General features: G+C 41.7%; 1 protein-coding gene across 1 annotated transcript in view; it reads right to left on the reverse strand.

The window, feature by feature from the left end:
* Atrn (attractin) overlaps positions 1-12,216 on the reverse strand; it is a 115,005-nt gene that overhangs the window by 8,934 nt on the left and 93,855 nt on the right. Inside the window, exons 25-27 of the mRNA XM_028754192.1 lie at positions 7,810-7,871; positions 3,234-3,312; positions 470-577 (exon numbers count right to left, since the gene is read on the reverse strand). Of these exons, the coding sequence (XP_028610025.1) occupies positions 470-577; positions 3,234-3,312; positions 7,810-7,871 (249 nt within the window). The remainder of the gene's footprint in view (positions 1-469; positions 578-3,233; positions 3,313-7,809; positions 7,872-12,216) is intronic.

Raw genomic sequence — 12,216 nt, forward strand, 5'->3', positions numbered from 1 at the left:
TGTGTGTGTGTGTGTGTGTGTGTGTGTGTGTGTGTGTGTGTGTGTGTTGGGTCAATTAATGGTTAAATTTAGCCGCTCCCACCCCCCTTTCTTTTTTCTAAAATACAAGGTCTCATTATGTAGCCTAGCTGTTCTAGAACTCATGGAGATCCTGCCTGCCTCTGCCTTAAGTGCTGAGATTAAAGATGTGTGTCACCACACCTAGCCCATTTTAGATATTTTCAAATAAAAACTTTAAAGTATTATGCCACAGAACACTTTAAGAATGATAAGCATAATTTGCATGTTAAAATTTGAACATGGCTGACTGATGACAGAACAGCTGGAAAGGTAAAGTCACAGAGCACCTTACAGCCGTGGTTGTCTCTGCTGACTAACTGTTAAGAGAGGAGACAGGAGTGCACATAGAGCCTGGCAGACTCAGGCCTGAGTTCTAAAAAGCTATATGGACTTTTGAGCCACTTCTCACCTTTATACTTCCCCCAATGAGATCAGGAGGCTCTTCATCTGTTTCCAAGGCAACGTTTACAGAAGCAAAGGGGCGGCTGGCCATCTGTTGCATCTCCCGAAGAAGTTGCTAACGAATAACATAGTATGTGTTAATATGCTTAGTACTGAGACTTTATTAGTGAACACTAGATATTAAGACATACGCATTCTCCCTAATTCAAACTGATCAGAGGTGGTGTCGCTTCTGTAAGAGCTGAGGAAAACTGGACAGGACAAAGTGCTAGGTAGCACAAGGTATCAAATTCTGTTAGGTGTGCTAACATGATTAAATTTTTATAAAAAGTCCTTACCAGTAAGAAATAAAAGTTAAAATAGTGGAGGATAGAGTGCTATGGTATCTGTTAGTTGAATATATAAAAGGGTAGAAACTTACCTCTTTATATTCCTGTTACTAGATTAAAGTCACTCTAGCTTGTTTTGTGTTAAAACCTGAACCTGACATTCCCAGAGCAACAACGACAATCAAGCAGATGGCTGCTAGGACATGAGACTAGTCTCCTCTGAGAGAGATGCTGCTGAGAACACAAGTGAGTGTGGAACTGCCGAGGACAGGAACGTGAAGGGCTCTGGATTTGGGGGGGGCGGGGTGGGTACATTAGGATAGGTGTTCTAAGTATCAAGGGTTCAATGTCTTCTTTAAATGTGATTTGTGTGTTTGTTTATAAGACAGTGTCTCATGTAGCCCAGGCTGGCCTTAAACTCACTGGATGACTTTGAACTTCTACTCCTACCTTACTCAACCACACATGGCTTGCTTGCACTGTTTTCATGCTGGGTCAAATGAGATACTAGAGCACACACCTCAAATATGGAGTGTGGGAAGTCATTCCTATATCATCAATAACATGAGAGGTCTCTTGAAGCTATGCTGTGGAAGACAAACTGGCCTTGCTTCAAGCCACCTTCTAGGAGGCAGGATCCTGAAGCTACATAAATCATCACTCTGTTTTAGAAGGGAAATTTTATGTTAAAAATTTTCTTAGAACCCAGTAATAGATTTCCTACTGTTAGATCATAGGGGTTTACCTCCACTAATCTGCTAAATGCAGACTCCCCCCTTACAATGTCCATAAACGTAAGCAGTTTCCTTTGTTGGGTGGGTTGCTGTTACATATCCTATTGCAGTCTTCAGGCATTACTGAAGGACTAGATAACCTAGTATGTGTCAGCACATCTCTCTACTATACCTGGGAAAAACTTCTGTTTACTCAGCAAACCCGGCCTGGGTTCTGTAATACTCTAGGTGCAGAGTCACAGGAAGACAGCTGCTACCCCCCCTGCAGCACTATTCTAGAACCTCTGCTAAGATTACAGGAGATAAGATGGGTAAAGAACTTCCATCAGGACCTGGGATGTAGCAAGAAGTAAAAACAGCATCCTCACTGGGAACAAGTCATGACTGACCTTGTACATTTACAATGGTCGGGTTCAGCACTACAGGGAACTCCAAACAAAGGGTAAACAATTAGTTTATTAGCTGACTGAACACAGTCTAAGCATAAATCCTCTCTTGAGAGGGGATTCATCCTCTAGTTTTTTTCTCTCTCTCATGATATTGCAAATATTTCCCAGTTGATTGTTGCTTTTTATATTTATATACTTTTATATACTTAAATGTTATTTTGTATTCAGATAAATCTCTACTATTCTATCTCAATAACTCCTATGAAAATAATTTTGTTTTCTTCCCAATAGTAACAAATCTGCTTTCTTGCTCTTCTTTGGTTCTAGGGTGAGTTGTCTGGCTCATTCAGTCAGCAGAACATAAGATTCTTAAACATACAGACTACAACAAAATAAGTGTTTGTGGAAATCATGTGTTTAGGAACCTGGGCTGTGGGCTGGAGAGATGGCTCAGAGGTTTAGAGCACTGACTGCTCTTCCAGAGGTCCTGAGTTCAACTCCCAGCACCCACATGGTGGCCATGACCATCTGTAATGCATACAATTCCTTCTTCTGGTGTTTCTAAAGGCAGATACACTGTGCTCATATACATAAAATGAATAAGTATATCTTTAAAATAAAAAAAAAAAGAAAAAAAGGAACCTGTGCTGTGAAGGCAGAGGCCCTCGTTACAGCTCAGTTCTGCATCTCAGTATCTGTGTGCCGACGGTAGGTCCTTAGCTTCCCTGGGCCTAGTGGCGATACTTGTGTCATAGGGTTGAGATGAAAAGTTGCTGGTCTAAGTAAAACCACCTGGATCAGTGCCTGGGATGTAGAGGTGCTCAAATGTCTAGATAACAGGTAACTAGTACTAACTAGTGTTTAATCATAGCAAATGGCGTAGGCTATAGCTATAGATTTGTTTGTTTGTTTTTGGATAACCCCCCCTCCGGCCCCAACCTGCTCCCCAAGACCCACAGGTTAGACGCTTTGTCCCTAGTGTTGTGCTATTAGAGGGTGCTGAGAATAGAACCCAGGGATTCAGTTTATGCCAGGAAAGTGTTCTGTCACTGAGCTGAACCTATCCCTACACTCATTTTCATGAAAGGCACTTAGGAAGACTGTTGAATCAAGCAATGGAAAAACTGGGGCAAAACTAATGACACTTTATGCAAGCATAATTGAAATCTCCTGGTGGCATACAGTAGGACCATACAATGCAGGTAGAACAGCATGCTTTTCATATGAATGTCAGTCATCGCTGAACAGGTGAAAGTGATTTGCCTATAAAGATGGAAAGAAAATAAGCTTCGTGTAGGGTCTTATCTTCCTGGGCTTACCTCTCTCCGCCTAGATGCCCAACAGCTCTGCTTGATCTTCCAGACCACTGCAGCCACCAGAAGCAGAGAGAGGAAACAGCTGCAAGGGAAGACCACCTTGTTAGTCAGCTCCACCCCCGCTGACTCCATGCCTGAGTCCTGGAAACAATCCTCAATGTCCCAACTCCAGCTTCTGATGCTGCATGTGGTAGACACGCTCACAGGAGTGCAGTGTGAAAAACACTGGCTAGCTGAGCTAAGCTTCCACTCCTGACTTCTAGAAGGTATTCCCACCTCTGACTTCTCGATAAGAACCTCCAGAGTGGCCAGCCATAGCTTACCCCAAATAAGAAAAGCAATTCTAACATAAATGATAATAGGTAATAAACAAGTAATTTAATAAATGTGGTAAACTCTATTGATAAACTCAGAATGAGAAAAATCTCAGTAAATAATCAACTTTTCATAAAAGATAAGTGGAAGAAATGTATGTATAATGATTAATATATTTTCTGTAATTATGTATACATACATGGTGGTAAATACAGATTGTCAATTTGACAGGATCTGGGATCACTTATAAGGCAAACATCTGGGCATGTCTATGAGAGAGTTTCTACACTGGGTTAAATGAATACTGATAATCTACCCTAAATGTGGGCAGCATCATGCTGTGGGCTGGGATCCCAGAGTGAATAAAAGAAGAAAGCTGAACAGCAATGTTCTCTGCTTCCTCATTGAGAAGGAGGCCATGCCATGCCTTCCTAGCCATGAGGAACTAGCCCCTGCAACTGTAAGCCAAAATAAACCCTTCCTCCCTTAAGACAAATCAACTATTTGGTTGTACTACTGAAAAAAGTAATTAATAATAACTGTGTGTGTGTGTGTGTGTGTGTGTGTATCATTCTTTAAAAAGACTGTATCTTGCTGTTCCAGCTAGCTTGGAACTTATGATCTCTTATCTCAGATTCCTGAATGCTGGGATGTGCTGCCATGCCCAGCAATACATGCATTTATTAGTAAAATAAAATTCAAATGATCAAATTTAAGCCAACAGTTTTCTTAATACAAGGAGGGAAAACTTCTAGTTGTCTAATGACTGTAAAAAAAAAATGAGTTTTCTTTCCTCTGTAAACTAGGTGTTGAATGGGAAAAGCTACTGTGATTCCAGAGGCAAAGACTTACATCTGGTTAAAAGACTAAGTCTACCATGCAACTCATGAGAGACCTAGCTCTGTTATGAAATATGCTCCTGAGACTTAGGCAATAGAGGCTTGGTTTCCAGTGTGGCAGAGCTCAGAGGTTGAGTTTAGGGATATGACTGGGATCAGGGACATTCTTATCAATGGATTTCAATTATCTGGTGCTATTGGATGGTAGTGTCTGTTTAGATGAAGAAGCCACTGGAGGTATGGGATTGAAACATATATTTTGTCTTGTGTTTCTCCTGACCACTATGAGGAAATACTTTTCTTTACCACATGCTCCCATCATGGTATTTGGTCTAGCTGCAGGCCCAATATGATAGGACTAAATGACTCTAGACTGAAATATCTGAAATTATGAGCTGGAAGAAATCTCTTTCCTTTTAAACTGCTTCCTAAGGTATTTTGTTACAGCAAAGGAAAGCTGGCACACAGCTGTGATTAATTTTAAAACAGGCATTTCTTTAACTCACTATGCATTTTTATTTAATATATTTTTAAAACTGACATAATTATTATACATATTTATGTGGTTGGTACAAGTGTACGAGTTGTAATAATCGGATCAGGGTAACTGGAATATACACTATTTCAGGCCTGCAGCATTTCTTTGTATCTGAAATATTAAAAATCCTCTCTACTAAGTGTCCTCAAACACAGCTATTCTACTGTGCTACACAGTACATTAAAGATTTCTCTTTGTATAAGATTTCACTCCAGTTCCCATTAATCATTTCTATCCCTTCTTCCTTTCTGGGGCTCTAATAATTACTACTTGTGGTTTGAATGAGAGTGACCCCCATAGGCTCATATATTGAATATCTTGTTCCCTGTTGGTGGAACTGTTTGGGAAGGATTAGGAGGTGTGGATGTCACTAAGAGTGGGGCTTGAGGTTTCAAAATCTCATGCTATTTCCAGTTAGCTCTCTTTCTGCCTAATGCTGTGGACCAGATTTAAGCTCTCAGCTACGACTCCAGCATCATACTGTAATTGTCATGGACTCACTCTCTGAAACTATGCACTCAAATAACCTCTTCTATAAATTGCCCTTGTCATGGTGTTTTGTCACAGCAATAGAAAAGTAAATGAGACACGACTCTAGTCTCATTCATATTCATTCTTATTCTCTATACAATTTCTGAATCATGGTCAAGGTGGCTTCAAACTTGAAATCCTCCTGCCTCAGATTCCACAGTGGCTTGGATTATATACATATAATGCCATATCTAGTATTCTTTACTTCTTTCAAAAATATTTTTTTGTACATGTGTGTGTGTGTATGATGTCGGTGTGTGAACAGGTTTATGTTGAGTGTTGTGTAAATGTGGGTACATCTGTGTGGAGATCTGAGGACAACCTTGGCTGTTGGTCCTAACCTTGTGAATGCTAGTGAGATGACTCAGTAGGCCATATAGGTGTAAGGACCTGATATCAGATTCCCAGAACCTGCTTAAAGCCAGATGTAGTAACACACATTTGGAAGGTGGAAATAGGAGAGATAGCCCAGAAGTTCATGGGCTATCTAACCTTGTATATGTAGTGCTGAACAGCAAGAGACCTTGTCTCAAAATAATAGAGGCAGAGAGTGACATCCCAGAACACCTGACTCCTCTGGTCTCTGCACATGTGTGTATGAACACACACACACCTTTACATATACCACACACATACACAACTGCACACTTAAAAAACTATGAGGGTGGACTGGGTGTGGTGGAATACACCTTTATCCCAGCATTCTGGAGGCAAAGGCACATGAATCTCTGTGAGTCTGAGGTCAGCCAGGGCTACAAAGAGATCTTGTCTAAAACACACACACACCAAGCAAACAAAAGAAAAAACAAAAATTTGTGAGGGTAGAAATTAAGAAAGATACTTTCAGTTGTAGAAGTACACACAAAAGTTATCTATGTTTCTTTCCTCAGAAACCTCTGAGGGAAAAAGTTCCAGCAGAAGGAAGAAAAACATGGAAAGACTATGGCATGAGAGGAACACAAAAAAAAATTCCTTAGATCACACTGTGGTTTAAATGAGAATGGTTCCTATAGGCTCACATATTTGAATGTGTGGTCCTTAGTTGGTGGTACTGTTAGGAAGGATAAGGAGGTGTGTCACTAGGAGCGGACTTTGAGGTTTCAAAAGCCCACACCATTCTCAGTTAGCTTTCTCTGCCTCATGCTTGTGGGCCAGATGTGAGCTCTCAGCTACTGCTTCGGTGCCAGGCCTGCTTGTCTGCCTTTGCCATGATGGTCACAGATTCTAACCTGGAACCATGATCCCCAAATTAAATGCTTTCTAAGTTGCCTTTTTCAGGGTGCTTTGTCACAACATAGAAAATTAAATACAAAAATGACAATTACATAGCAGTTCTTAAAGAATAGTACATTTAAGAACAGAGGATGGAACATTCTGGAGGCAAAGGCACTAGGGGTATTCCAGAGAGACTAAAGCTAAGAGACAACCATCATGAGAAGTCTTTTTGTTTTGTCAGATTACAGATATAAATCTGGGGTAGACTTAATAGGGGAAAATTAAACAGCAAATACAAAGGAAAATAGGATACATTTAGGATAAGCAACCCTTCCTCTAAAAATGAGCAAGTAGAATCATAAGTCAATTCAGGATTTTTTAGTTGGCCAAAGCATTGTGATGTAACAATTAAATGAATGGAAAGGAATTTTGTATGTACCTGGTGTGTGGGTGGGTGGTAGAGTAAGGCAGTATATAGAACACTAAAAAATAACTGAGTTAGCTGTGGCATGGTGGCATACTCCTTACTTCCAGTACTCGGGAGGCAGGAGGACCTGTGATTTCAAGGCCAACCTCTTCTATTCAGAATTCTAGGACAGTCATAACTACTATAAGGAGAGACCCTGTCTTAAAAGAAAAGATAACTGAGTTGGCAAACCAAGAATTGGTGTGAACGCAGAGAAGTGACAAAGTAGAGCAGTTTCTATTTGGGGAGGACACAGGGAAGTGAGGTTGGCTCGCTGCTTCTCTTACGAGCACCACAACAACTGATTTGTCCTTTTCAATCATTTCTGCATAGTAGTCTCAGAAAATAAATTAGTGATAAGAAAACTATAAAAACAAAGGCGAACTCCAGGAGTCTGAAAGTAGAATTCACCTTTCCCTATGTATAATCTCAGGCATCTCTTGACTAAGGCAGAGCACATCGCAGCTCACAGCAGTAGCTGAACATGACCAACACTGCTTGAGCCCAAACCTCTTCCCCATGCAAAGAGCCGAACCACACAAACCGAGGGTTTATCACATCGGACTAAACTTACATCATTGTGAGTAACAAGCAGCTTTGCAGGGATATACAAAGCAAGCTGCAGTTAAGGGGCTGTCTCAAGGAAGTCAGTACAGTTAGCATGAGAGAAATTACCTGAAGAAAGTCACGAAGAACTGTACCAGATCCATAAAATTGCTGTGCTGGGAGAAGGCAATCTGCAGCAAAAAATACAGAAAATATGGGCTACAAAGCCAGTGACTCAGCCTACGCTGCTTCTTAACAAAATGGTTTCAGCTACAGACTACAACCTGACAACCCATAGGGTATCATTTCTATCTTACTACCTTTACTATAAAATAACAGTTTTAGCACCAAGAATATAAAAAGATTCCTAATATATTTGAATTAAGCACTGAAAGATGTAACATTATTTTGTGGAGAAGAAAAACACTGCAAATTTAACTATGGCATAATGCTTTCTTTATTTTTTTTTAATTTATTTACATTTCAGATACCATCCCCTTTCCCCATTTCCCCTCCCTAGAAAACCCCTATCCCATCCCCCTTCCTTTTTGCTTTTATACCATTTTAATTACATGCAAATATTAAGGTCAGTTCTAGTTGAGGAACTAGCAATACAATAGATGCAAATAGTCAAGGAACAAGCAAGACAATAAATATAGTCAAAGAACCAGCAAGGTTGTATTGGTAGATTAATGTATCGACTGTGTGTCTCAGAATTGACCGTCATTACCAATCCCTAATGCCTGCTACTGGCCTGATGTCACCGCCTCACTAGACCAGAGCCCTCATTGGGAAGATAACGGTACAACTGAGATCCTTCAATCTAAAATGTTTGGGACTCCCAGGATTGGTAGCATATGCCTGGTCTATGCGCCAGGCAAGCCAGAGTTACACAGTGAGATCCTATCTTAAAAAACAAAACAACACAGGGCTTGGAACTAGTATGTTTCAGATTTCAGGGTTCTTTGGAGATACTTGCTTAGACTTATTCAGCAACTGAACACCCCTACTCTGAAAATTTGATATCCATATAATTTAATTTTATTTGAGACAGGATCTCAAAAGCTCAGGGTGCCCCTGAGCTCACAATTCTGCCTCACCCTCCAGTGCTAAAGCTCATGTTATCCTTCTTGCCTGGCAAACCTGAAACTTTCTGAGCATTAGCTTCAGATTTTCAGATTAGGGGTGTTTGGTATATATTGAAATGAAACAGTTACTAAGTAGATGGTGACTGTTTCACTAAAGATGACAGTTATGATAACAATTAGGAAGTTGAGCCAGCAAAATGGCTGGCTCAGCATGTAAAAATGGAAGCCATGGTAGAGAACTGTGATCCAATGCCCCCATCCCTCCAGCATTCACATCAAAAACACACTATAAAATATAAGCATATACAATAAACAGAAAATAATAACGTATTTTTTACAAAACAAGGAAGTCAATGATTGGCACCTTATTTTCCTAGATGTATCTGCCCCAGCCTTCATCTGTGGTGCTGGGGATCATTCAATCCCACACGCTACACAGTGCTCTACCACTGAAACGTGGCCCCTGCAGTGTCACTGAGACAAGGCCCCTGCAGTCCCACTGAGACAAGGCCCCTGCAGTCCCACTGAGACAAGGGCCCTGCAGTCCCACTGAGACAAGGCCCCTGCAGTGTCACTGAGACATGGCCCCTGCAGTCTCACTGAGACAAGGCCCCTGCAGTCCCACTGAGACAAGGCCCCTGCAGTCCCACTGAGACAAGGCCCCTGCAGTGTCACTGAGACATGGCCCCTGCAGTCTCACTGAGACAAGGCCCCTGCAGTGTCACTGAGACATGGCCCCTGCAGTCCCACTGAGACAAGGCCCCTGCAGTGTCACTGAGACATAGCCCCTGCAGTGTCACTGAGACAAGGCCCCTGCAGTCCCACTGAGACAAGGCCCCTGCAGTCCCACTGAGACAAGGCCCCTGCAGTCCCACTGAGACAAGGCCCCTGCAGTCCCACTGAGACATGGCCCCTGCAGTCTCACTGAGACATGGCCCCTGCAGTCCCACTGAGACATGGCCCCTGCAGTCCCACTGAGAAGGCCCCTGCAGTCCCACTGAGACATGGTCCCTGCAGTCCCACTGAGAAGGCCCCTGCAGTCCCTGGCATTTAACACTTGGTTCCTCAGTTGGTGGTGCTGTGTGGGGTGGACTTGTGGCCTTGTAGGGGAAGGACATCATTAGGGGAGTGGGCTTTCCTATTAAAAGCCTCAACTGTTTCTAGTTTGCTTTTTCTGCTTCTTACTCCTGCAGCCATGCCTGCCACTTGCTGCCACACCTCCCTTGTCAGGACAGACTCTTATCTCTCTGGAACCATATGCTCAAATAAACTCTTTTATAAGCTGTCTTGGTCATAATGTTCTATCACAGTAATAAAAACGTAATTGATACAATCACAAAGCTTTATCCCATAAATTTGGTTTTAGAAGTGTCTACCTTTCACTTCAGGCCCAGAGACAGCCTGATTGGCATGACTGATATCCAGGGTCTTGGTACGACCATGCTGATCTTGCAGAAGAGTTTTGAACACTGTCAGGTTGGCAGCTAGGAAGGACTAAGTCTTTTCACAGGCCTCAATTGTCAAGAATGGTAGAGTCTGTGTGCACTAGTGGAGTATATTTTAAACTGGGATTAGATTATCACCTCTTAGAGTTTTCCTGTGAAATAGTGAACTTTTTCACTTTTTTTTTTCTTTTGGTTTTTCAAGACAGGGTTTCTCTGTGTAGCCCTGGCTGTCCTGGAACTCACACTGTAGACCAGGCTGGCCTCGAACTCAGAAATCCACCTGCCTCTGCCTCCCAAGTGCTGGGATTATAGGCGTGCGCCACCACTGCCCGGCAACTTTTTCACTTTTATAACATTAGAATTCTACTATGTTTAATTGTGTGTGTGTGTGTGTGTGTGTAGTGGTATGTAACGTGAGCAGAGGACAGAGGAATCCTGGGACTGGAATTATAAGCAGTTGTACAATGCCTGATGTGGATGCTCTGTTTTCTTTTTCACAACTTTGTGTTGAGACCACAGCCCTGCACTGATTTCCAGTAACTACCAGCTGCTTTAATACTGGTTTGTATTGGCACAAAGCATGTATGCCTCAGTTCTGGACAGAAGTGCCACAGCAGGCAATGTGTGTGAACACTTTACTCCTGACACACATGCCTATTCACTCTCAGCCCTCCCACTCACTTGAACTACGTTCCAGAACTCCCATACCATTCCCTTACCACATGTATCATTAACTTATAAATTGTGGAGGTTTAAATAAGAATGGCCCCAGAGGCTTATAGATTAGAATTCTTAGTTCCCAATTGGTGGAAATGTTTGGGAAATAGGTGTGCCACTGGGAGTGGGCTTTGAGAGCTGCAAAGCCCATCTTATTCCTAGTTAGCTTTCTCTCTGTCCCCTACTTGTGGGTAAAGATGTGAGCTCTCAGCTATTCCTCAGTAGCAAATCTGCCTGCCTGCTGCCATGCTCCCTGCCATGATGGTTATGGAGTGTAACACTTTGAAACTGTGAGCCCTAATAAATGCTTTCTTTTATAAGTTGCCTTGGTTATGATATTTTCTCATGGCAACAGAAAAGTAACCAAGGCACAAGCTGGTACCAGAAGTGGTGTCTATTAATCAGGTGTCTGTGTCTTCATTCTTCTAGTCTGTAGGCCCAAGAAGGTCTTGAACTCCTGATTCTGTCTCCTGAGTGTTGGAATTACAGGTAGGAGCCACTAGGCTTGCCATCAACCACTTCACTTAGGGCAAAATTTCCAGTTAGACTAACTAAACTCTCTACACTGTGTGGACTGGGATGAAGACCTTTAAAGTGTCAGCAGTTGTTTTAACACAAACAGGAAAAAAAGCCATCAGCACCTTTACAAGGAAAAAGTGCTACTAGCTGGGTGTATCAGTATATGCCAGTAATTTTAGCACTTTCTAGGTGGAGGTAGAAGGATCAGGAGTTCAAGGTTATCCTTGGCTTCATGGTTGTTTATGGGTTAGCCTGTGCTACCATGAGATCTTGTAGCCAAAAAGATAGTCAAAAATGTTGGGAAAAAAAGAACAAAATTCTGTTACCTGAAAGCTTTTATATTCATCCTATATACATTTACATAGTACCTGCAACTACTAAATTCTATGCAATGACATAGAGTTTATCTTGAAACTATCAAAAGATAACATATATCTTTGCCTATAAGGAAATATATATTAAAGACCCATCAAGTGTGTTGTTATGGGGAACATGTACAGATCAAGACAGGATGCTTCCAAATCCAATCTAGTCTGCAGTACCTGATGTAGGAGGGGCTACTTCTAATCAATACTGTTGCCACAAAGGTCTTTCTGAAAATACTGATCTGAGTTCATTTCCTGACTTAAAATAATCATAATAATCATAATAATTTTCTCAGTTGCCAACAGAAGGCAGTTTACATTCCTCAGCTGAATCCCTAAGCTCCAGTCTCTTCATGGTGGCTCTACCAGCTACCAGGTTTTTTTTTTTTTCCTTTTAATTTT

The sequence above is a fragment of the Grammomys surdaster genome, unplaced genomic scaffold, assembly GCF_004785775.1.
Source record: "Grammomys surdaster isolate TR1022 unplaced genomic scaffold, NIH_TR_1.0 129, whole genome shotgun sequence".
In the NCBI taxonomy this organism is placed as follows: domain Eukaryota; kingdom Metazoa; phylum Chordata; class Mammalia; order Rodentia; family Muridae; genus Grammomys; species Grammomys surdaster.